The 27,356-nt window shown below is 42.3% G+C and overlaps 1 protein-coding gene across 1 annotated transcript; it reads right to left on the reverse strand.

Annotated features, from left to right (window-relative positions):
• Positions 1-2,727: 2,727 nt before the first annotated feature.
• Positions 2,728-26,969, reverse strand: LOC109891685 (haloacid dehalogenase-like hydrolase domain-containing 5). Its single transcript, XM_031823933.1, has 8 exons — positions 26,916-26,969; positions 25,995-26,198; positions 23,606-23,718; positions 22,231-22,324; positions 13,610-13,643; positions 13,301-13,475; positions 9,234-9,422; positions 2,728-3,384 (listed from the first exon to the last, which is right to left on the reverse strand). The coding sequence occupies exons 1-8, from the start codon at positions 26,967-26,969 to the stop codon at positions 2,967-2,969; spliced, it is 1,281 nt and encodes a 426-aa protein (XP_031679793.1). The 3' UTR covers positions 2,728-2,966.
• Positions 26,970-27,356: the final 387 nt, after the last annotated feature.

A 27,356-nucleotide genomic window follows, 5' to 3' on the forward strand; every position in this document is an offset into this window, starting at 1 on the left:
GACTCTACTGTTTCTACAGTCTTAGACTACTGTTTCTACTGTTTCTACAGTCTCAGACTCTACTGTTTCCACAGTCTTAGACTACTGTTTCTACTGTTTCTACAGTCTTAGACTACTGTTTATTCTGTTTCTACAGTCTCAGACTACTGTTTCTACAGTCTGACTCTGCTGTTTCTACAGTCTCAGACTACTGTTTCTACAGTCTCAGACTCTACTGTTTCTACAGTCTTTGACTACTGTTTATTCTGTTTCTACAGTCTCAGACTACTGTTTCTACAGTCTCAGGCTACTGTTTCTACAGTCTCAGACTCTACTGTTTCTACAGTCTCAGACTCTACTGTTTCTACAGTCTTAGACTACTGTTTCTACTGTTTCTACAGTCTCAGACTCTACTGTTTCCACAGTCTTAGACTACTGTTTCTACTGTTTCTACAGTCTTAGACTACTGTTTATTCTGTTTCTACAGTCTCAGACTACTGTTTCTACAGTCTGACTCTGCTGTTTCTACAGTCTCAGACTACTGTTTCTACAGTCTCAGACTCTACTGTTTCTACAGTCTTTGACTACTGTTTATTCTGTTTCTACAGTCTCAGACTACTGTTTCTACAGTCTCAGACTACTGTTTCTACAGTCTCAGACTACTGTTTCTACAGTCTGACTACTGTTTCTACAGTCTCAGACTCTACTGTTTCTACAGTCTCAAACCCTACTGTTTCTATAGACTCAGACTCTACTGTTTCTACAGTCTCAGACTACTGTTTATTCTGTTTCTACAGTCTCAGACTCTACTGTTTCTACAGTCTTAGACTACTGTTTCTACTATTTCTACAGTCTTAGATTACTGTTTATTCTGTTTCTACAGTCTCAGACTCTACTGTTTCTACGGTCTTAGACTACTGTTTCTACAGTCTTAGACTACTGTTTATTCTGTTTCTACAGTCTGACTCTGCTATTTCTACAGTCTCAGACTCTACTGTTTCTACAGTCTGACTCTACTGTTTCTACATTATCAGACTACTGTTTCTACAGTCTGACTACTGTTTCTACAGTCTTAGACTACTGTTTCTACAGTCTTAGACTACTGTTTCTACAGTCTGACTACTGTTTCTACAGTCTTAGACTACTGTTTATTCTGTTTCTACAGTCTCAGACTACTGTTTCTACAATCTCAGACTACTGTTTCTACAGTCTCAGACTACTGTTTCTACAGTCTCAGACTACTGTTTCTACAGTCTGACTACTGTTTCTACAGTCTCAGACTACTGTTTCTACAGTCTCAGACTACTGTTTATTCTGTTTCTACAGTCTCAGACTACTGTTTCTACTGTTTCTACAGTCTCAGACTCTACTGTTTCTACAGTCTTAGACTACTGTTTATTCTGTTTCTACAGTCTCAGACTACTGTTTCTACAGTCTCAGACTACAGTTTCTACAGTCTGACTCTGCTATTTCTACAGTCTCAGACTCTACTGTTTCTAAAGTCTCAGACTACTGTTTCTACAGTCTGACTCTACTGTTTCTACAGTCTCAGACTCTACTGTTTCTACAGTCTCAAACTCTACTGTTTCTATAGACTGTTTCTACAGTCTTAGACTACTGTTTATTCTGCTTCTACAGTCTCAGACTACTGTTTCTACAGTCTCAGACTACTGTTTCTACAGTCTCAGACTACTGTTTCTACAGTCTGACTCTGCTGTTTCTACAGTCTCAGACTCTACTGTTTCTACAGTCTTAGACTACTGTTTCTACTGTTTCTACATTCTCAGACTCTACTGTTTCTACTGTTTCTACAGTCTTAGACTACTGTTTCTACTGTTTCTACAGTCTCAGACTACTGTTTATTCTGTTTCTACAATCTCAGACTACTGTTTCTACTGTTTCTACAGTCTCAGACTCTACTGTTTCTACAGTCTTAGACTACTGTTTATTCTGTTTCTACAGTCTCAGACTACTGTTTCTACAGTCTCAGACTACAGTTTCTACAGTCTCAGGCTACTGTTTATTCTGTTTCTACAGTCTCAGATTCTACTGTTTCTACTGTTTCTACAGTCTCAGACTCTACTGTTTCTACTATTTTTACAGTCTTAGACTACTGTTTATTCTGTTTCTACAGTCTCAGACTACAGTTTCTACAGTCTGACTCTGCTATTTCTACAGTCTCAGACTCTACTGTTTCTACAGTCTCAGACTACTGTTTCTACAGTCTCAGGCTACAGTTTCTACAGTCTCAAACTCTACTGTTTCTACAGTCTCAGACTACTGTTTATTCTGTTTCTACAGTCTCAGACTCTACTGTTTCTACTGTTTCTACAGTCTCAGACTCTACTGTTTCTACTATTTTTACAGTCTTAGACTACTGTTTATTCTGTTTCTACAGTCTCAGACTCTACTGTTTCTACTGTTTCTAGAGTCTTAGACTACTGTTTATTCTGTTTCTACAGTCTGACTCTACTGTTTCTACCTTATCAGACTACTGTTTCTACAGTCTGACTACTGTTTATACAGTCTTAGACTACTGTTTCTACAGTCTGACTACTGTTTCTACAGTCTTAGACTACTGTTTATTCTGTTTCTACAGTCTTAGACTACTGTTTATTCTGTTTCTACAGTCTCAGACTACTGTTTCTACAGTCTCAGACTACTGTTTCTACAATCTCAGACTACTGTTTCTACAGTCTGACTACTGTTTCTACAGTCTCAGACTACTGTTTCTACAGTCTCAGACTACTGTTTCTACAGTCTGAGACTCTACTGTTTCTACAGTCTCAGACTCTACTGTTTCTACAGTCTCAGACTCTACTATGTCTACTGTTTCTACTTCCTCAGTTTTTAACCCTGAAACCATCGTCACTGGGATGTGATATACAAATATGAAATGGCACCATATTCCCTATCTTTTGAACTACACAGGGAATAGGGTCATTTTGGACTTACAAAGTTATACAACTCTAATGCTATTCTACAGGTCAATGCCTAGTAGAGACAAAGTTCTCCTGTTGACAGATGAGTTCCACAGCGTTGTGTACGTCCTCTACGATGTGTCCTGGTTCCATCAGGGCCGGGTCGAAGCGGAAGTCCCGGTGACCATGGAACACAGTCTCGGTGATGCTGTGGCTGGCATCAGCCGGCACCTCGCTGTGGGGGTTATAGACACCGGTACATACCAGCAGGGATTTACAGGAGGTGGCGGAGGGGGAGGCCAGCTCGCTCTCCAAGGCCGTCTCCATGTCCTGGTCCTGGAGAAGGGCTTTAGGGGACCCTCCGCCCCCTGTACCCTCCACCGTGGCCTGCACTACTTGGGCAGCAGTCTGCCTGGTCCGGACCCTTTCCTCCAGATAGCGGTTATACAGGTTGGCTCCATAGATATCTGTCATCAGGTTGTCTCTTTGTTAGATGGAATAAAGGTTAGACACTAGTTAGAAGGGAACAGGGTATCTAATAACATGTCAGTAGTATCATTACACTAATACTACAAAGGTGTAACATGTCAATAGTATCATTACAGCATTACTACATAGGTGTAACATGTTAATACAGTATCATTACATAATTACTGCATAGATGTAACATGTAATACAGTATATTTTACAGCATTACTACATATGTGTAAGGAACAATAATTAGAGTGAAGCGTAGGGTTTCTTACAGCTCTGTCTCAGATTGGTTTGTGCTGTAGTGTTTTGCTGCCTCCTGTGGTTCCTTACCCGACAGCGTAGAACTATAGTATTCTGATGGGTGTAGGTTCTATCCTGATTGGGTAGAGTGTTCTGATGGGTGTAGTCCTAACCTGATTGTGTATAGTGTTCTGATGGGTGTAGGTCCTAACCTGATTGTGTATAGTGTTCTGATGAGGTTGTTACCTGATAGCGTATAGTGTTCTGATGGGTGTAGGTTCTAACCTGATAGTGTATAGTGTTCTGATGGGTGTAGGTCCTAACCTGATTGTGTATAGTGTTCTAATGAGGTTGTTACCTGATAGCGTATAGTGTTCTGATGGGTGTAGGTTCTAACCTGATTGTGTATAGTGTTCTGATGAGGTTGTTACCTGATAGCGTATAGTGTTCTGATGGGTGTAGGTTCTAACCTGATTGTGTATAGTGTTCTGATGGGTGTAGGTTCTAACCCGATAGTGTATAGTGTCATGACGTTGCCCTCTTTGGGTACAGCAAGCCCCATCCCCTTCTCCCTGTGTCCTACACCCAGGCTGCTGTGGTCAGAGAGAGGTTGTAAATTCCTGGAGGAGATTATCTCCTCATGGCCACAGTATAGAGAGAGAGTGAATTTTCATAGAGAACAAAGGAATTTGTTCCACCTCACAGAACTGGAGAACCGAACAACATTTATGTTCTGGAGAAGGTATAAAAGATTGGTGAAGAATCCAGCTACGAACTGGTCCGTTTGGTACGATTTTGTGAAACTCATGGGAGACAATACGGCCACATTACCATAACGCTGTTTATATAATAGCCTCAGATGTGAGGCTTACATCTAATTGTTGTATAAGATGAATGAGTGAGGATGATACTGTTTGTGAAATTGTGTTATGTGATTTTGGACTGTTTAATGAAGGAAACTCCAATTCCCTTTGGAGTTTAACTAAATCAGAGGACCGCCCATGAGCACAGTTATGGTCGGGCATCCTGGGACAGGCCCTTTTCTGCAATTCCGAATAAAATCCCCACCTTGAATTTCTCAACAGACCATGTTTCTCTCAATTACGAGAGGACAAAGGTTGCAGACCAGCTTACCTCGATAACGAGAGGGCCAAGGTTTGAGAGCAGACTGCTGAATCTTTTAACCATCCCACGTGGTTAAACTCTTAGACTATCGATACCGACAGAATAAGAACAAGTCTTTGATATTATTTACTAGTCTGCAGCTAGGAATTCGGTATCATCGAACGTGAAGACCTACAACCGCCGAAACATCTATCCATAACGACATGAATGAATGTCACTCTGAACTACCCATTCAAACCACGACAGAGAGGGCGGACAAACTCTCCAACAGAAACAAACTTTTCAACAGATCCCGACGACACACTGAGTGTAAATATATTTATTGAGTGCAATTGTTTACGAATGAGTGAGCGTTCATGTGCAAAGGATTAGCATTTCAATTGTTATAATTATCAACTGTGTGTTGTCTTATCTCAGTCGACCCCCACTTCCCTTTTGTACACCAAGCCGCGATGCCGGTTTATCCCACTAGGGAATCTCCGTTATCATTTCCTTGTAAATATCTACTGTTTGTTTATGCATTTCTGTGAATTTATTAGTTAGTAAATAAATGATTTAAGACAATTGATGTATGGATGACTCACAGTGAAGACTGGGTTCGTGCAGATAACCAACAATTTACGGCGTTTGGAATGAGACTAACATGAGGTAAAATACAGAATTAATTCATCAGAAGACTATTGATCAGATATGAAAATATCTGAAAAGTTATATTTGGAAAATTTTCCTTGGTGCCCCGACTTCCTAGTTAATTACAGTTACATGATTAATCAGTTTAATTGCGTAATAATAATTACAGAGTCATTTGATTAAAAACAAAGTCTTCAGTTAATGATAGTAAAGACACGACAATAGTGTTCTGATGGGTTTAGGGTACTTACCAGATAGTGTATAGTGTTCTGATGGTTGTAGGTTCTATCCCTATAGTGTTCTGATGGGTTTAGGGTACTTACCCGATAGCGTATAGCGTTCTGATGGGTGTAGGTTCTATCCCTATAGTGTTCTGATGGGTTTAGGGTACATACCTGATAGCGTATAGCGTTCTGATGGGTGTAGGTTCTAACCCGACAGTGTAGGATGTTCTAATGTGGCTATTACCTGATAGCGTATAGTGTTCTGATGGATGTAGGGTTGAACCTGATTGTGTTCTGATGGGTAAAGATTCTAATCTGATAGTGTAGAGTGTTCTGATGGAGTTATTGCCCAATAGTGTATTGTGTTCTGATGGGGCTGTTACCTGATAGTGTATTGTGTTCTGATGGGGCTGTTACCCGATAGCGTATAGTGTTAGGATGGGTGTAGGTTCTAACCTGATAGCATTGAGTGTTCTGATGGGATTATTACTCGATAGTGTATAGTGTTCTGATGGGTGTAGGTTCTAACCTGATAGTGTATAGTGTTCTGATGGGTGTAGGTTCTAAGCTGATAGTGTATTGTGTTCTTGATGGGGTTATTACCTGATAGTTTATAGTGTTCTGATGGGTGTAGGCTCAAACCAGATAGTGCATAGTGTTTTGATAGGTGTAGGTTCCAAGCCGATATCATATAATGTGCTGATATGTTTATTACCCAATAGTGTATTGTGTTGTGATGGGTGTAGGTTCTAACCTGATAGTGTATTGTGTTCTGATGGGTGTAGGTTCTAACCTGATAGTGTATAGTGTTCTGATGGGTGCAGGTTCTAACCTGATAGCGTTGAGTCTTCTGATATGTTTATTACCCAATAGTGTATTGTGTTCTGATGGGTGTAGGTTCTAACCTGATAGTGTATTGTGTTCTTGATGGGGTTATTACCCAATAGCGTATAGTGTTCTGATGGGTGTAGGTTCTAACCTGATAGTGTATTGTGTTCTGATGGTTGTAGGTTCTAACCTGATAGTGTATAGGGTTCTGATGGGGTTATTACCCGATAGTGTAGTGTGTTCTGATGGGGCTATTACCATCAGTAATAGCCCCATCATAAGTTTTAAGTTCCTCGGCGTACACATCACAGACAAACTGAATTGGTCTACCCACACAGACAGCATTGTGAAGAAGGCGCAGCAGCGCCTCTTCAACCTCAGGAGGCTGAAGAAATTCGGATTGTCACCAAAAGCACTCACAAACTTCTACAGATGCACAATCGAGAGCATCCTGTCGAGCTGTATCACCGCCTGGTACGGCAACTGCTCCGCCCACAACTCTAAGGCTCTCCAGAGGGTAGTGAGGTCTACACAACGCATCACCGGGGTCAAACTACCTGCCCTCCAGGACACCTACACCACCCGATGTCACAGGAAGGCCATAAAGATCATCAAGGACAGCAACCACCCGAGCCACTGCCTGTTCACCCCGCTATCATCCAGAAGGTGAGGTCAGTACAGGTGCATCAAAGCTGGGACCGAGAGACTGAAAAACAGCTACTATCTCAAGGCCATCAGACTGTTAAACAGCCACCACTAACATTGCGTGGCTGCTGCCAACACACTGACTCTACTCCAGCCACTTTAATAATGGGAATTGATGGGAATTGATGTAAAATATATCACTAGCCACTTTAAACAATGCTACCTAATATAATGTTTACATACCCTACATTATTCATCTCATATGTATACGTATATACTGTACTCTATATCATCTACTGCATCCTTATGTAATACATGTATCACTAGCCACTTTAACTATGCCACTTTGTTTACATACTCATCTCATATGTATATACTACACTCAATACCATCTACTGTATCTTGCCTATGCCGCTCTGTACCATCACTAATTCATATATCTTTATGTACATATTCTTTATCCCCTTACACTTGTGTCTATAAGGTAGTAGTTTTGGAATTGTTAGCTAGATTACTTGTTGGTTATTACTGCATTGTCGGAACTAGAAGCACAAGCATTTCGCTACACTCGCACTAACATCTGCTAACCATGTGTATGTGACAAATAAAATTTGATTTGATTTATTTGACCCAATAGTGTAGTGTGTTCTGATGGGGCTATTACCCGATAGTTTATTGTGTTCTGATGGGGCTATTACCCAATAGCGTATAGTGTTCTAATGGGTGTAGGTTCTAATAGTGCATAGTGTTTTGATAGGTGTAGGTTCCAAGCCGATATCATATAGTGTGCTGATATGTTTATTACCCAATTGTGTTGTGATGGGTGTAGGTTCTAACCTGATAGCATTGAGCGTTCTGATGGGTGTAGGTTCTAACCTGATAGCATTGAGCGTTCTGATGGGGCTGTTACCTGATAGTGTATTGTGTTCTGATGGGGCTGTTACCTGATAGTGTATTGTGTTCTGATGGGGCTGTTACCCGATAGCGTATAGTGTTAGGATGGGTGTAGGTTCTAACCTGATAGTTTATAGTGTTAGGATGGGTGTAGGTTCTAACCTGATAGCATTGAGCGTTCTGATGGGGTTATTACCCGATAGTGTTTTGCTTCTGATGGGGTTATTACCCGATAGTGTTTTGTCTTCTGATGGGGTTATTACCCGATAGTGTTTTGCTTCTGTTAGGGTTATTACCCGATAGTGTATAGTGTTCTGAAGGTTGTAGGTTCTAACCTGACAGTGTATACTGCTCTGATGGGTGTAGGTTATAACCTTATAGTGTATAGTGTTAGGATGGGTGTAGGTTCTAACCTGATAGCATTGAGCGTTCTGATGGGATTATTACCCGATAGTGTTTTGCTTCTGATGGGGTTATTACCCGATAGTGTTTTGCTTCTGATGGGGTTATTACCCGATAGTGTTTTGCTTCTGTTAGGGTTATTACCCGATAGTGTATAGTGTTCTGAAGGTTCTAGGTTCTAACCTGACAGTGTATACTGCTCTGATGGGTGTAGGTTATAACCTTATAGTGTATAGTGTTAGGATGGGTGTAGATTCTAATCTGATAGTGTAGAGTGTTCTGATGGAGTTATTGCCCAATAGTGTATTGTGTTCTGATGGGGCTGTTACCTGATAGTGTATTGTGTTCTGATGGGGCTGTTACCCGATAGCGTATAGTGTTAGGATGGGTGTAGGTTCTAACCTGATAGCATTGAGTGTTCTGATGGGATTATTACCCGATAGTGTTTTGCTTCTGTTAGGGTTATTACCCGATAGTGTTTTGCTTCTGTTAGGGTTATTACCCGATAGTGTTTTGCTTCTGATGGGGTTATTACCCGATAGTGTTTTGCTTCTGTTAGGGTTATTACCCGATAGTGTATAGTGTTCTGAAGGTTGTAGGTTCTAACCTGACAGTGTATACTGCTCTGATGGGTGTAGATTATAACCTTATAGTGTATAGTGTTAGGATGGGTGTAGGTTCTAACCTGATAGTGTATAGGGTTCTGATGGGGTTATTACCCGATAGTGTATAGTGTTCTGAAGGTTGTAGGTTCTAACCTGATAGTGTATACTGCTCTGATGGGTTGTAGGTTCTAACCTGACAGTGTATACTGCTCTGATGGGTGTAGGTTATAACCTTATAGTGTATAGTGTTCTGATGAGGTTATTACCCGATAGCGTAGAGTGTTCTTATAGGTGTCCTCCAGCCTCTCTCTGCAGCCTGCTCCCTGATGAGGTACTCAGCGAAGTGATATGTTAGTTCAGAAGGTTTCCCCATCAGAGCTTCGTACTTCAGCTCCTGACCCGTTATCTTCCTGTAGATGTTCTCCAGACACACAAGGAACATCCCGTGGCCAAACCTACGCAAGCACACGCACACACACAATGACTGACAGTGTGACTAAAACCTTTGTCAACCTTCGTGCATCCCGCAAAGGCGGAGGTGTTGCTAACATTTACGATAGCAAATTTAAATTTACACAAAAAAATGACGTTTTCATCTTTTGAGCTTCTAGTCATGAAATCTATGCAGCCTACTCAATCACTTTTTATAGCTACTGTTTACAGGCCTCCTGGGCCATATACAGCGTTCCTCATTGAGTTCCCTGAATTCCTATCGGACCTTGTAGTCATAGCAGATAATATTCTAATCTTTGGTGACTTTAATATTCACATGGAAAAGTCCACAGACCCACTCCAAAAGGCTTTCGGAGCCATCATCGACTCAGTGGGTTTTGTCCAACATGTCTCTGGACCCACTCACTGTCACAGTCATACTCTGGACCTAGTTTTGTCCCATGGAATAAATGTTGTGGATCTTAATGTTTTTCCTCATAATCCTGGACTATCGGACCACCATTTTATTACATTTGCAATTGCAACAAATAATCTGCTCAGACCCCAACCAAGGAACATCAAAAGTCATGCTATAAATTCACAGACAACACAAAGATTCCTTGATGTCCTTCCAGATTCCCTCTGTCTACCCAAGGACGCCAGAGGACAAACCTAACTGAGGAACTCAATTTAACCTTGTGCAATACCCTAGATGCAGTTGCACCCCTAAAAACTAAAAACATTTATCATAAGAAACTAGCTCCCTGGTACACAGAAAATATCTGAGCTCTGAAGCAAGCTTCCAGAAAATTGGAACGGAAATGGTGCCACACCAAACTGGAAGTCTTCCGACTAGCTTGGAAAGACAGTACCGTGCAGTACCGAAGAGCCCTTACTGCTGCTCGATCATCCTATTTTTCTAACTTAATTGAGGAAAATAAGAACAATCCGAAATTCCTTTTTGATACTGTCGCAAAGCTAACTAAAAAGCAGCATTCCCCAAGAGAGGATGGCTTTCACTTTAGCAGTGATAAATTCATGAACTTCTTTGAGGAAAAGATCATGATTATTAGAAAACAAATTACGGACTCCTCTTTAAATCTGCGTATTCCTTCAAAGCTCAGTTGTCCTGAGTCTGCACAACTCTGCCAGGACCTAGGATCAAGAGAGACGCTCAAGTGTTTTAGTACTATATCTCTTGACACAATGATGAAAATAATCATGGCCTCTAAACCTTCAAGCTGCATACTGGACCCTATTCCAACTAAACTAATGAAAGAGCTGCTTCCTGTGCTTGGCCCTCCTATGTTGAACATAATAAACGGCTCTCTATCCACCGGATGTGTACCAAACTCACTAAAAGTGGCAGTAATAAAGCCTCTCTTGAAAAAGCCAAACCTTGATCCAGAAAATATAAAAAACTATCGGCCTATATCGAATCTTCCATTCCTCTCAAAAATTTTTGAAAAGGCTGTTGGGCAGCAACTTACTGCCTTCCTGAAGACAAACAATGTATACGAAATGCTTCAGTCTGGTTTTAGACCCCATCATAGCACTGAGACTGCACTTGTGAAGGTGGTAAATGACCTTTTAATGGCATCAGACCGAGGCTCTGCATCTGTCCTCGTGCTCCTAGACCTTAGTGCTGCTTTTGATACCATCGATCACCACATTCTTTTGGAGAGATTGGAAACCCAAATTGGTCTACACGGACAAGTTCTGGCCTGGTTTAGATCTTATCTGTCGGAAAGATATCAGTTTGTCTCTGTGAATGGTTTGTCCTCTGACAAATCAACGTTAAATTTCGGTGTTCCTCAAGGTTCCGTTTTAGGACCACTATTGTTTTCACTATATATTTTACCTCTTGGGGATGTCATTCGAAAACATAATGTTAACTTTCACTGCTATGCAGATGACACACAGCAGTACATTTCAATGAAATATGGTAAAGCCCTAAAATTGCCCTCGCTAGAAGCATGTGTTTCAGACATAAGGAAGTGGATGGCTGCAAACTTTCTACTTTTAAACTCGGACAAAACAGAGATGCTTGTTCTAGGTCCCAAGAAACAAAGAGATCTTCTGTTGAATCTGACAATTAATCTTAATGGTTGTACAGTCGTCTCAAATAAAACTGTGAAGGACCTCGGCGTTACTCTGGACCCTGATCTCTCTTTTGAAGAACATATCAAGACCATTTCAAGGACAGCTTTTTTCCATCTACGTAACATTGCAAAAATCTGAAACTTTCTGTCCAAAAATGATGCAGAAAAATGTATCCATGCTTTTGTCACTTCTAGGTTAGACTACTGCAATGCTCTACTTTCCGGCTACCCGGATAAAGCACAAAATAAACTTCAGTTAGTGCTAAATACGGCTGCTAGAATCCTGACTAGAACCCCAAAAATTGATCATATTACTCCAGTTCTAGCCTCCCTACACTGGCTTCCTGTCAAAGGAAGGGCTGATTTCAAGGTTTTACTGCTAACCTACAAAGCATTACATGGGCTTGCTCCTACCTATCTCTCTGATTTGGTCCTGCCGTACATACCTACACGTACGCTACGGTCACAAGACGCAGGCCTCCTAATTGTCCCTAGAATTTCTAAGCAAACAGCTGGAGGCAGGGCTTTCTCCTATAGAGCTCAATTTTTATGGAACGGTTGCCTACCCATGTCAGAGACGCAAACTCGGTCTCAACCTTTAAGTCTTTACTGAAGACTCATCTCTTCAGTGGGTCATATGATTGAGTGTAGTCTGGCCCAGGAGTGGGAAGATGAACGGAAAGGCTCTGGAGCAACGAACCGCCCTTGCTGTCTCTGCCTGGCCGGTTCCCATATTTCCACTGGGATTCTCTGCCTCTAACCCTATTACAGGGGCTGAGTCACTGGCTTACTGGGGCTCTCTCATACCGTCCCTGGGAGGGGTGCGTCACCTGAGTGGGTTGAGTCACTGATGTGATCATCCTGTCTGGGTTGGCGCCCCCCCCCCCTTGGGTTGTGCCGTGCCAGAGATCTTTGTGGGCTATACTCAGCCTTGTCTCAGGATGGTAAGTTGGTGGTTGAAGATATCCCTCTAGTGGTGTGGGGGTTATATCCTTCCTGTTTGGCCCTGTCCGGGGGTGTCCTCGGATGGGGCCACAGTGTCTCCTGACCCCTCCTGTCTCAGCCTCCAGTATTTATGCTGCAGTAGTTTATGTGTCGGGGGGCTAGGGTCAGTTTGTTATATCTGGAGTACTTCTCCTGTCCTATTCGGTGTCCTGTGTGAATCTAAGTGTGCGTTCTCTAATTCTCTCCTTCTCTCTCTCGGAGGACCTGAGCCCTAGGACCATGCCCCAGGATTACCTGACATGATGACTCCTTGCTGTCCCCAGTCCACCTGGCTGTGCTGCTGCTCCAGTTTCAACTGTTCTGCCTTCTTATTATTCGAACATGCTGATCATTTATGAACATTTGAACATCTTGGCCATGTTCTGTTATAATCTCCACCCGGCACAGCCAGAAGAGGACTGGCCACCCCACATAGCCTGGTTCCTCTCTAGGTTTCTTCCTAGGTTTTGGCCTTTCTAGGGAGTTTTTCCTAGCCACCGTGCTTCTACACCTGCATTGCTTGCTGTTTGGGGTTTTAGGCTGGGTTTCTGTACAGCACTTTGAGATATCAGCTGATGTACAAAGGGCTATATAAATAAATTTGATTTTGATTTGATTTGGCCTTTCTAGGGAGTTTTTCCTAGCCACCGTGCTTCTACACCTGCATTGCTTGCTGTTTGGGGTTTTAGGCTGGGTTTCTGTACAGCACTTTGAGATATCAGCTGATGTACAAAGGGCTATATAAATACATTTGATTTGATTTGTCAACCAACATTCCATGTCACTTAGTGTAATCTTTCTCAGTGACTTGTTACCGTGGAGACTGGGCCTCGGCCATCCACATCAGGTCCATGTTACAGGCCAGCAGCGGCAGGTGGGAGGAGTGACGCATCTCATGGGCGTTACCCAGGCTCCCATTGGTCAGCAACACATCAATGATCAGCTGCAGGTTGGTCTCCCATCGGATTGGCTCGCCGAACAGGATGACCGCTGCGACCAGGAAAAAAGAGAAATAACATCATTAAATCGTGAGTTTATACTTTCTTAAAATCTGAAAGGTTATTCTACATGTAGAACCATTATTTGGAGAAAATGTACTATGATATGAACAATATGCTTCTTACCTTGAACTATAGGGAGATTCACAATAGGTGAAGACTGCAACAAGAGAAGAATAACATTCAGGGCTCCAGAGTACATACACCCTAAAGTGTCCCTAGGACACCAGAGTACATACACCCTGAAGTGTCCCTATGACACCAGTGTACATACACCCTGAAGTGTCCTTAGGACACCAGTGTACATACACCCTAACGTGTCCCTAGGACACCAGAGTACATACACCCTAAAGTGTCCCTAGGACACCAGAGTACATACACCCTAAAGTGTCCCTAGGACACCAGAGTACATACACCCTAATGTGGGCACAGTCACTCTCAATCACCATCTCCTCCCTGACCTTTCACATCGCTGTGCATGTGATCCTGCTCTAGCAGAGGTAACATGGTGATACACCATGGGTAGGGTATCCTCAGCTTCAGGTGGTAGGAATATATTTTGGGCTACTGGAAAAAAGTGTCTGCTAAATATATATAATATAGGGTAACACAACATGACATACATAGGGAGAACACAGTCATAGCAGAGGTGGACTTTATGGGTTCTTGAGGCAAATGTGTTCCTTGTGAGGTGAGGGACCTATGAACTAAATTACATGACTTAGACTTTTCAATCTCTTGTTATAGAGCCACCATGTGGCCAATTGCCATGGCATTGCGTGAGAGGGTGTGGCCCTAGGGCCTTTACCATGTTGTTAAGTTGCACAGTCCAGGGCCTTTTCATCTCATGGAAATGTTTTTTCTTCTTCACCAACATGGTAGAAAGAGGAATATAATAACAATAATGAAGTGGAACAAATACAACAGGATTTCACCAGCTTTGCTGCTTGAACCCCTAAATATACCTGCAAGCAGCCTTACCAGGGTTCAAGCTGTGGGTCCACTGTGCCACCATCAGGACACATCGCCTTAGGATGAGATCCTTCTGTACTCCTGACCACACTTGGCAAATATCAGAACTCTAAATCAACCAGATCATGCAATATAACTTTGATGTATTTTTGACTATTTTTAAATGTCGACTTCTTCTGAACTGCTTAACCGATTGGAACCAAATTTGGTATATAGCATTTATGGATGCACGTCTTTAAACGACATGGCCACTATGAACCAATGAGCTTGCATGAATGTTCCTTCCTGTCCAACAGCGCCACCATGGTGCCAAACTCAACAATTTTCTACAGGTTAGCTTGACTCACCTCCCTGAGTGTGTGTGACAAATTTTATCACTCTGAGTCAAACAGATCAAGAGAGATAAACATGTGCCAATAACTAGAAAAGTACATTTCCTGTAGAAAATGTGGTGTGCTTGCTAGCCTGTGAAGCTTGTTAGCTTGATTAATTGATAGGATATGATAGCCTGAGCAAGTGAAAGTTGGTCTGGTGTCTCTTGCTTGAATGGTTCAAGAGTTACTGTTGGTGGGTTATTTTATGCTAATTTATATAGTTGTAGTTGATACTAGTTATAGTTTATCAAAGTTTTTGAGAATTTGAAGTTAGCATAGCCTGAACATGTGAACGTTTGTTTGGTGTCCCTAGCTTGAACAGTTCAATAATTATTGTTTGTGAATTATTTAATGCAAATTTTTCCATTTAAATGCATCGGTATCCATAGCAATGACTTCGTTTGAGCTGCTCAATGACATGTTATGAGAGAGCTGACGTTAGCTAGCTTCTTTTTTCATCACTCTAAACTCCTACAAACAACTGTAACTTTTTATTGGTAGAAGATATTTTTGTTCAAAGCCAGATTTGGAAAGCAGAGAAGTAGAGGAAGATTCCATACGCTCTAAATTTCTGGCTGACTTTTGGGGGGAGTGTTGTTTGGAACAAGTTGGAAAAAAAGTGTTAATATATTTACTAAAACTGCTGTATAGTTAGATCCGTAGCGGATATTTTTGTTCTGCAAACATTTGAATAGCATAGCAGTAGACGAAGATGCCACACTCTAACTTTTTGTCTAACTTGTTGGGTAAGTGGTCAAATGTTAAGTTGTTTATAAAAAGTTAGAGAAAATGTTATTGATGCAGTTACTTAAACAGCTGTAGCATTTGATCGGTACCAGATAATTCTGTTATTATTTCAGGTTTGAAAAGCAGAGAAGTAGAGGAAGATTTCATATGCTTTAACCTTTTGCCTAAGTTGATTGCAAAGTGGTCAAAGTATCTGATGTTTCAAAAGTTACATTGAAAGTTACAGTGAATGTTGGAAACGTTGATGTCACAACGGGGAGCTTTAGAATGTTGAAAAAAGTTCAATTAAAATGAATGAAGATGGACAAAAAGAAAGACCAAAAAATGTATAGTTTAAAAAGTATAAATACATTTTTTTTAAAAGTTGTATGCAAACACACTATTTTATAGTTTGAATGGTGTTTCTAGCTTAAACGGTGTAAGAGGAGTAGCATGCAGAAAAATAAGACAAAGATTTAAAGTATGAACTTTTGCTTCGCAAGTTCCACCTAACAATAATTAGATGGTAATTTTCCATTATGAAACATTTGATGGGACTTGCTTCAACTCTTTACATGTATTTTTGTGGTAGATGAAGAAGTTTAAAATGTTTTACTTAAGCCAAGAGTTAAATATAGTCAAACTTAAATGTTGTAAAATAATCGGTATGATTACTTTGATAGACTACACTATCAACCTTATTACTTTGGATTGTGTTAGATCACATATTTCAACACAAATAACTACACTCAGAAAAAGTTACAGAAAATGTTGAGGTCACTTAAACAGCTGTAACGTTTGATTGGTACCAGATCATTCTGTTATTATTCCAGATTTGAATAGCAGAGAAGTAGAGGAAGATGTCACAACCTTTAACTCTTTGTGTACGTTTTTGTCAAAGTAGCTGATTTATGTCAAAAGTTGCATTGTTGCATTTACAGTGGATGGAAGTTGGAAGTGATGACGTCACAATTATTAGCCACATTAAAGTGAATGAAGATGGCCAAAAAGAAAGACGTTTTAAAGTGTGAATGGTATTTGTAGCAGTGTAAGAGGAGTAGCGTGCAGAAGAAGAATAAAAAGAAGTACAACAAAGGTTTAGAATGTGACGTTTGCTTCGTACGTCCCATTAATAACAATACAAAGTGAGAATTATGTTGAAGATTTAAGTGGGGGCTTTTGCTTTGCAAACCCCACAATAATTAAAGCATCGAGCACTGTTGCCAGGGTTCAAGCTAGGTACTGTTGTTCATTGTTGGTAAATGTTGAAGTGAGTTGAGAAGTTGTTGTATGATGGCAAAAGTGTTAGTACTACCTGAAAAGGTGCATCAGGAGTTTTGATAGTGTTTCACTATGAAAACTTTCACATACATACTGTAAATGCACATAGTCAAACACACACACACACACTCGCATCATAATGTCACCATCTGGACAAATTGGACACATCACCCTAGGATGAGCTACTTCTGTACTCCTTACCACACTTGCCAAATATCACAACTCAACATCAACCGATCATGCAATAGTCCTTTGATCTATTTTGGACCATTTGTAATGATGTTGACTACTTTAAATGTCTTCTTCATTTCCTCTTGAACACGGAACGAGGGAGAGCTCGGTTTGTTGTTTTAGAAAGTTTTGAAAGTCTATTGAAAAAGTTTGGTTTCTAGCTAGCTACCTTTTGATTTTGGATCCTGTGATGTGGTTGGCATCAGTTGCTGGGACTGTTACTATCTGTCCAGTCCAGGACAGATCCCAAGGCCGGATCTGAGGAGCTGTTTGGGGGCTGTTTGACTCTGTACCGGTAACCCCTGTATATAGCCTCCACATTGACTCTGTACCGGTGCCCCCTGTATATAGCTATTGTTATTTACTGTTGATCGTTAATTATTTGTTATTCTTATCTCTAACTTTTTTAGGTATTTTCTTAAAACTGCATTGTTGGTTAAGGGCTTGTAAGTAAGCATTTAATTGTAAGGTCTACCTACATCTGTTGTATTCTGCGCATGTGACAAATACAATTTGATATGATTTGGCATAGCAGCTAGCCTAGCTGCTAGCTAGCTGCCTATTAAGCTAGCTGGGTTTTCTTGAGCGCTTGAACGCAGCCCGTGACGTGGTTAGCCATTGTGGCTGGGACCGCAGATTGTCCCGACTTGTGGCTTTCTAGATCCCTGCAACCTGCCCTGTCTGGAAGTGACAGCGTAACCTATGCATAACAAATACCAAAGCAGGCAGGAGTACTGTTGAGGTACTGTTTGAACATCATGAAGAACAATATGGCCTTAAATGGCCATGTACTCTTATAATCTCCACCCGGCACAGCCAGATGAGGACTGGCCACCCCTCAGAGCCTGGTTTCTCTCTAGGTTTCTTCCTGGGTTCCTGCCTTTCTAGGGAGTTTTTCCTAGTCACCGTGCTTCTACATCGTCATTGCTTGCTGTTTGGGGTTTTAGGCTGGGTTTCTGTATAGCACTTTGTGACATCTCCTGATGTAAAAAGGGCTTTATAAATAAATTTGATTGATTGTCTCTCTATCACAGCTTTAGGATCTTTTAAACAAACAAAAATAGTTCTACAAGCAGTTCTTACAACAACAAGAAAATAGCTTAGTGTTTTAGTTTAGTACCGAATACAACAGACCTTACAGTGAAATGCTTATTTTCCACCCTCCCTCCCAAAAGCATGTTAGAGATAAGAGAACCTAGGGGTTCGTAGCTTCAACCCCGCAGCACACATACACTTATACACACCAACTGATTCATGGACTGCATCTTTTTTCACTCTTGCTTTGTTTCCTCTTTTCCATATTATGTTTATCTCTGATAAGCTAAACAGGAAAGGGCTGAAAATAGCCCATATTAACATATGTAGCGTTAGAAATAAGATTAATGAAATCAATAACTTGCTATCATCAGATTAATATATTATCCATTTCTGACTCACTTAGATATTTAATTGTATGATACAGCAGTAGCAATACAAGGATATAACATCTATAGAAGAGACAGAAATGCTTATGGGGGAGGTGTTGCTATATATATTCAGAGCCATATCCCTGTAATGCTTGGAGAACATCTTATGTCAAGTGTTATTGGAGTGTTGTGGTAGCAGGTTCACCTGGCACATCTAACGCCTTTTCTTTTGGGGTATTGCTATAGGCCACCAGGTGCTAACAGTCAGTATCTAAATAATATGTGTGAAATGTTTGATAGTGTATGTGATGTAAACAGAGAGGTCTACTTTCTTCGGGACCTGAATGTTGACTGGTTTTCATCAAGCTGTCCGCTCAAGAGGAAGCTTCACTGTAACCAGTGCCTGTAATCTGGTTCAGGTTATTAATCACCCTACCAGGGTGTTTACAAACACTACAGGAACAAGATCCTCCACATGTATTGATCACATGTTTACTAATACTGTAGAACTTGGTTCTAAAGCTGTATTTGTTATTAATGTAACCTTTATTTAACTAGGCGAGTCAGTTAAGAACAAATTCTTATTTACAATGACGGCCTACCAAAAGGCGAAAGACCTCCTGCAGGGGCAGGGACTGAGATTAAGATTAAAATAAAGGACAAAACACACATCACGACAAGAGAAACAACACTGCACAAAGAAAGACCTAAGACAACAACACAGCATGGTAGCAACACCACATGGCAGCAGCACAACATGGTAGCAACATAAAACAGGGTACAAGATTATTGGGCACAGACAACAGCACAAAGGACAAGAAGCTAGAGACAACGATATAACACACACAACTATCAGTAAGAGTGTCCATGATTGAGTCTTTGAATGAAGAGATTGAGATAAAACTGTCCACGCTGTATCCGTACCCATTGAATGCAGTGATCACAATAAAGCAGGAAAGCCAAAGTTCCAAAAGATGGGACTAAAATTGTGTATGAGAGATCATACAAAATACTTTGCTGTGACTCTTACGTGAATGATGTTCAAAATATTTGTTGGTCTCATGTGATTTAATAAGGAGCATTCAGTTGCTTCTTCCAATTATTGATAAACATGCACCTGCTAAGAGACGGACTAAGACCTGTTAAAAATCCATGGTTTGATGAGGAATTGTTGAAAGAGATGGAGCAACTTATTGCAATTTGAAAAAATATGTTACTAAACAAAAAAAAGTAGAAACTGTATTTTGATGCCAAGATCTCTACTTTAGTACTTTAAATTAAATTATGAGCAGAAAGACGCATCCAACTAAATTTTTCATCAAATCAGATGGAGTATTCATCGCGAAACCATTTGATGTTGCCGATTATTTTAATGATTACTTAATTGGCAGTGGGCAAACTTAGGCAGGAAATCCCAACAACGAAGTGAGCCATTGTACTCATGCGTAAAAAAAAAAGGTTGAATTTTGTAAAGTTATTGTGGGAGAGGTGGAAAAATGATTGTTATCAATCAATAATGACAAACATCCTGGCATTAACAACTTAGATGGAAAGCTACTGAGGATGGTAGCTGACTCTATAGCCACTCCTATCTGTCATATCTTTAATCTGAGCCTAGAGGAAAGTCTTTGTCCTCAGGCCTGGAGTAATAATAAGAAGATTGTGGGAGCTGTACTGTTAGATTTCAGTGCAGCCTTTGATATTATTGACCATAACCTGTAGTTGAAAAATTTTACGCTACAGTTCAAAAGTTTGGGGTCACTTAGAAATGTCCTTGTTTTTGAAAGAAAAGCATATTTTTTGTCCATTAAAATAACATCAAAGTGATCAGAAATACAGTGTAGACATTGTTAATGTTGTAAATGACTATTGTAGCTGGAAACGGCTTATTTTGAATGGAATATGTACATAGGTGTACAGAGGACCATTATCAGCAACCATCACTCCTGTGTTCCAATGGCACGTTGTGTTAGCTAATCCAAGTTTATAATTTTAAAATCATTAGAAAACCATTTTGCAATTATGTTAGCACAGCTGAAAACTGTTGTCCTGATTAAAGAAGCAATAAAACTGGCCTTCTTTAGACTAGCTGAGTATCTGGAGCATCAGCATCTGTGGGTTCGATTATAGGCCCAAAATGGCCAGAAACAAAGTACTTTCTTCTGAAACTCGTCAGTCTATTCTTGTTCTGAGAAATGAAGGCTATTCCATGAGAGAAACTGAAGATCTCTCCCTTCACAGAACAGCGCAAACTGGCTCTAGCCAGAATAGAAAGAGGGAGGCACCGGTGCACAACTGAGCAAGAGGACAAGTACAGGCAGAGTTGCAAAGAAAAAGCCAGACTGGCCAATAAAAGTACTAAAAGATTAAGATGGGAAAAAGAACACAGACACTGAACAGAGGAAGATTGGAAAAAAGTGTTATGGACAAACAAATCTAAATTTGAGGTGTTCGGATCACAAAGAAGAACTGCGTCGAGAGACGCAGAAAAAATGAAGATGCTGGAGGAGTGCTTGATGCCATCTGTCAAGCATGGTGGAGGCAGTGTGATGGTCTGGTGGAGGTGGAGGCAGAGGCAATGTGATGGTCTGGTGGAGGTGGAGGGAGGCAATGTGATGGTCTGGTGGAGGTGGAGGGAGGCAATGTGATGGTCTGGTGGAGGCAATGTGATGGTCTGGTGGAGGTGGAGGTAATGTGATGGTCTGGTGGAGGCAATGTGATGGTCTGGTGGAGGTGGAGGCAATGTGATGGTTTGGTGGAGGCAATGTGATGGTCTGGTGGAGGTGGAGGCAATGTGATGTTCTGGTGGAGCCAATGTGATGGTCTGGTGGAGCCAATGTGATGGTCTGGTGGAGGTGGAGGCAATGTGATGGTCTGGTGGAGGCAATGTGATGGTCTGGTGGAGGTGGAGGCAATGTGATGTTCTGGTGGAGCCAATGTGATGGTCTGGTGGAGGTGGAGGCAATGTGATGGTCTGGTGGAGGTGGAGGCAATGTGATGGTCTGGGGGTGCTTTGGTGGTGGTAAAGTGTGAGATAAGTAAAGGGTAAAAGTGATCTTGAAGAAGGAAGGCTATTACTCCATTTTGCAACTCCATGCCATACCCTGTGGACGGCGCTTAATTGGAGACAATTTCCTCCTACAACAGGACAATGACCCAAAGCACAGCTCCAAACTATGCAAGAAGTATTTAGGGAAGAAGCAGTCAGCTGGTATTCTGTCTATAATGGAGTGGCCAGCACAGTCACTGGATCTCAACCCTATTGAGCTGTTGTGGGAGCAGCTTGACCGTATGGTACGTAAGAAGTGCCCATCAAGCCAATCCAACTTGTGGGAGGTGCTTCAGGAAGCATGGGGTAAACTCTCTTCAGATTACCTCAACAAATTGACAACTAGAATGCCAAAGGTCTGCAAGGCTGTAATTGCTGCAAATGGAGGATTCTTTGACGAAAGCAAAGTTTGAAGGACACTTATTATTTAAATTAAAAATCATTATTTAGAACCCTGTCAACGTCTTGACTATATTTCCTATTCATTTTGCAACTAATTTCATGTATATTTGCATGGAAAACAAAGACATTTCTAAGTGACCAAAACTATTGAACTGTAGTGCATGTACCCATGTTTTTAAACACAACATCTTCCAGGACTCTAGCTCAAACAATATGGCCACCATGATCCAATGAGGTTGCATGAATGGTTTTTCCTGTCCAACAGCACCACTGTGCGTGCAGGCGTGCGTGCGTGCGTGTTCCTACTGGTAGTTTGGGTCGTCTGTTGTGGTCCACCATATCCAGCAGGGGGAAGTATTCTCTCAACATGTCGATGCTCACCACATTCTGGAAGCCCAGACTGGAGGAACGTTAAGGATCAACATGGTAACATCTATAACACTAAAACATACATTTAACCTTTATTTAAGTAAAGGACAGCAAGTCAGTTAAGAAACAAATTCTTATTTACATTGACAGCCTACCCCGGACGACGCTGGGCCAATTGTGCGCCGCTCTATGGGACTCCCAATCAGGGCCAGATGTGATACAGCCTGGATTCGATCCAGGGATTGTAGTGACGCATCTTGCAATAAGATGCAGTGCCTTAGACCACTGCGCCACTTGGGAGCCCAACATTAGGAACACTTTCATAATATTTACTGCTACCCCACCCTCTTTTGCCCTCAGAACAGCCTCAATTCGTAGGGGCATGGACTCTACAAGGTATTGAAAGCAGTACACAGGGATGCTGACCCATGTTGACTCCAATGCTTCCAACAGTTGTATTAAATCGGCTGGATGTCCTTTGGGTGGTGGACAATTCTTGATACACATGGATGTGAAAAACCCAGCAACCTTGCAGTTCTTGACACAAACCGTTGAAAGGCACTTAAATGTTTTATCTTGCCCATTCATCCTCTGAATGGCACACATACACAATCCATGTCTCAAGGCTTGAAAGTCCTTATTTTTCCTATCTCCTCCCCTTCATTAACACTGATTTCAGTGGATTTAACAATTGACATCAATAAGGGATCATAGCTTTCACTTGGATTCGCCTGGTCAGTCTATGTCATGGAATACTCTTAATGTTTTGTATACTCAGTGGAATTTCCACAGTTTATACTATATCAAAGACCGTTATGTATTCTCTGTGCTAGAAATGGTCTGATCATCAGCATGGCTGACGATGCTGTGTTTAGGTTTTCTAGCCCCCAGGCTGAAGCAGTAGGCCAAACCTTTAACTGAACTACAACATCATCTGCTCTTATCATCATCATCGGTGCACAACATTTTGTTGGCTTCACCTAAAATGCCCCCCCCCACCCCCCCCCCCCCCCACCCCAGTTCACTATTATTGTATAAGCTCTCTTTACTGTCCCTGGACCTGCCAGGCTGTCACCCAGTAATCACAGAGACCTTGAATATATGGGGAGCCGATGAACCAGGGTTACAAAACACAACCAGCTGTACAGCCATGTGATCTCACTGATCAACATAGAACTACCCCTCTAAGAAAGACTAAAGACTTTGATTGATGTTTTAAATGTCGAAGCTACTCACACTGGCTGAGTAACTATATACATCTGGTGATGATAGCACAGTGAAACAGCAGAGTTAGAAGTGATTAGACAGATACTTGTTAGCGATATCCAGTACAGGTCCTTGTCCTGACACCAGAACACATTTCTCATGGTACTTCGTGAACATCCTGAGAGGACTGTGAGACAGCATCACCTGGTCCTGGGAGATCTACAAGAGAAAGACACAACACAGATACAAAGTAATCAAACAGAGTGACTGTTGCAGTCTACTGGAGTGGCTGCTGCCTAAAACCACAGCCTGAAACCACAGCCTGAAACCACCTTCAGTATAAAGTGAGAATGATAATGATTGTAGATCAGATAACATAATTGCATGTTAATGATAATGATTGTAGATCAGGTGACATAATTGCATGTTAATGATAATGATTTTAGGTCAGGTGACAGACACTATGTCAACATCCAGACAGTTTTACATGAATGTTATTTGCACTTCTCAGTTCTGACCTCCAGGTGAATTAGCTTGCTGTAAGAGACATGAAACATGAGCCTGGCTTGCAGATACTCCCAGGGCCAGGTTTAAGGTTAGACTCCCAAGGTTAGGGTTAGAATCCCAGGGTTAGGGGTTAAACCCCCGGGGTTAGGGTTGGACTCCAAGGGTCAAGGGTTAGACTCCCAAGGTTAGGGTTAAACTCCCTGGGTTAGGGTTAGATTCCCGGGGTTAGGGGTTAGAGTCCCAGGGTTAGGGTTAGACTCCCATGGTATGGGGTTAGATTCCCGGTGTTAGGGGTTAGACTCCCAGGGTTAGGGGTTAGACTCCCAGGGTTCGGGTTAGACTCCCAGAGTTAGGGTTAGACTCCCAGGGTTAGGGTTAGACTCCCAGGGTAAGGGGTTAGACTCCCAGGGTAAGGGGTTAGATTCCCGGGGTTAGGGGTTAGACTCCCAGGGGTTAGGGTTAGACTCCCAGGGTTAGACTCCCAGGGTTAGGGGTTGGACACCCAGGGTTAGACTCCCAGGGTTAGGGTAGACTCCCAAGGTTAGGGTTAAACTCCCTGGGTTAGGGTTAGATTCCCGGGGTTAGGGGTTAATCTCCCAGGGTTAGGGTTAGACTCCCATGGTATGGGGTTAGATTCCCGGTGTTAGGGGTTAGACTCCTAGTGTTCCGGTTAGACTCCCAGGGTTAGGGTTAGACCCTCAGGGTAAGGGGTTAGACTCCCAGGGTAAGGGGTTAGACTCCCAGGGTAAGGGGTTAGATTCCCGGGGTTAGGGGTTAGACTCCCAGGGGTTAGGGTTAGACTCCCAGGGTTAGACTCCCAGGGTTAGGGGTTGGACACCCAGGGTTAGACTCCCAGGGTTAGGGTCAGACTCCCAAGGTTAGGGTTAAACTCCCTGGGTTAGGATTAGATTCCCGGGGTTAGGGGTTAGACTCCCAGGGTTAGGGGTTAGACTCCCAGGGTTAGAGGTTAGACTCCCAAGGTTAGGGGTTAGAGTTGAACTCCAAGGGTCAGAGGTTAGACTCCCAATGTTAGGGTTAAACTCCCTGGGTTAGGGTTAGATTCCCGGGGTTAGGGGTTAGACTCCCAGGGTTAGGGTTAGACTCCCAGGGTTAGGGTTAGACTCCCAGGGTAAGGGGTTAGACTCCCAGGGTAAGGGGTTAGACTCCCAGGGTAAGGGGTTAGATTCCCGGGGTTAGGGGTTAGACTCCCAGGGGTTAGGGTTAGACTCCCAGGGTTAGACTCCCAGGGTTAGGGGTTGGACACCCAGGGTTAGACTCCCAGGGTAAGGGGTTAGATTCCCGGGGTTAGGGGTTAGACTCCCAGGGGTTAGGGTTAGACTCCCAGGGTTAGGGTTAGACTCCCAGGGTAAGGGGTTAGACTCCCAGGGTAAGGGGTTGGACTCCCAGGGTTAGAGGTTGGACTCCCAGGGTTAGTAGTCAGAGGTTAAGGTTAAGGTTAGGGTTGGACTCCCAGGGTTAGTAGTCAGAAATTAGGATTAGGGGTCAAAGGTTAGGGTTGGACTCCCAGGGTTAGACTCCCAGGGTTAGAGGTTGGACTCCCAGGGTTAGAGGTTGGACTCCCAGGGTTAGTAGTCAGAGGTTAAGGTTAAGGTTAGGGTTGGACTCCCAGGGTTAGTAGTCAGAAATTAGGATTAGGGGTCAAAGGTTAGGGTTGGACTCCCAGGGTTAGTAGTCAAAGGTTAGGGTTAAGGTTAGGGTTGGACTCCCAGGGTTAGTAGTCAGAGGTTAGGGTTAGGGGTCAGAGGTTTGGGTTAGGGTTGGACTCCCAGGAATAGGGTTAGGGGTCAGAGGTTAGGGTTTGGGTTGGACTCCCAGGGTTAGTATTCAGAGGTTAAGGTTAGGTAGGGGTCATAGGTTTGGGTTGGACTCCCATGGTTAGGGTTAGGGGTCAGAGGTTAAAGTTAGGGTTGGACTCACAGGCACTCCCAGGGTTAGGGGTCAGAGGGTAGGGTTAGGTTTGGACTCACAGGCACTCCCAGTATTTGAGACAGTTGATCAGCCTTCTTCTGACGGAGACAGTTTCCAGCGTTGGTGACGAACACCACAGGAACCAAGAACTGTCCTCTGGAGTCCACCAACTTCTGGAAGGCCTTTTTAGCAGCTGGAATAGGAGTCTTCCCCCGGACCAGCACCCCATCGATGTCAAACAGCAGACCAAACCCTGGCTGGATCTAGAGCACAGGAGGATCATTGACACTTCTGAGAAAGGCATTGGACAAACCATGTGACAAATACTGTACAACCATTCTTTACATTTCAGTTGTTGTTTTTTAGTTTGGATTTATTTAGTCTTTACATTTCAGTTGTTGTTTTTTAGTTTGGATTAATTTACTTTTTACATTTCAGGTGTTGTCACACACAAACCATTCATGCATGGCATCACAGCAAAACGGCAAGATCTGGTCCTGATCTGCACAACCAAAAGCAAAAAGACCCAGACAGACCCAAACAGCCCAGACAGACCCAAACAGACCCAGACAGACCCAAGCAGACCCAGACAGACCCAAACAGACCCAGACAGATGCAAACGGACCCAGACAGACCCAAACAGACACAGACAGACCCACCCTAACCTCCAACCTGCACTGCAAAGAATAATAGAGCATTCTCAGAGCATAATACTAAACAATGTTTTACAGCTTTATAAACCAGCATCATCCCAGCTTTATAAACCAGCATCATCCCAGCTTTATAAACCAGCATCATCCTAGCTTTATAAACCAGCATCATCCCAGATTTATAAACCAGCATCATCCCAGCTTTATAAACCAGCATCATCCCAGCATTATAAACCAGCATCATCCCAGCTTTATAAACCAGCATCGTCCTAGTTGTATAAACCAGCATCGTCCCAGCTTTATAAACCAGCATCATCCCAGCTTTGTAACCAGCATCATCCCAGCTTTGTAAACCAGCATCATCCCAGCTTTATAAACCAGCATCGTCCTAGTTGTATAAACCAGCATCGTCCCAGCTTTATAAACCAGCATCGTCCCAGCTTTGTAAACCAGCATCATCCCAGCTTTATAAACCAGCATCGTCCTAGTTGTATAAACCAGCATCGTCCCAGCTTTATAAACCAGCATCGTCCCAGCTTTGTAAACCAGCATCATCCCAGCTTTATAAACCTACATCATCCTAGCTTTATAAACCAGCATCGTCCTAGTTGTATAAACCAGCATCGTCCCAGCTTTATAAACCAGCATCGTCCCAGCTTTGTAAACCAGCATCATCCCAGCTTTATAAACCTACATCATCCTAGCTTTATAAACCAGCATCGTCCTAGTTGTATAAACCAGCATCGTCCCAGCTTTATAAACCAGCATTGT

The sequence above is a fragment of the Oncorhynchus kisutch genome, linkage group LG5 (genome assembly GCF_002021735.2).
Source record: "Oncorhynchus kisutch isolate 150728-3 linkage group LG5, Okis_V2, whole genome shotgun sequence".
In the NCBI taxonomy this organism is placed as follows: domain Eukaryota; kingdom Metazoa; phylum Chordata; class Actinopteri; order Salmoniformes; family Salmonidae; genus Oncorhynchus; species Oncorhynchus kisutch.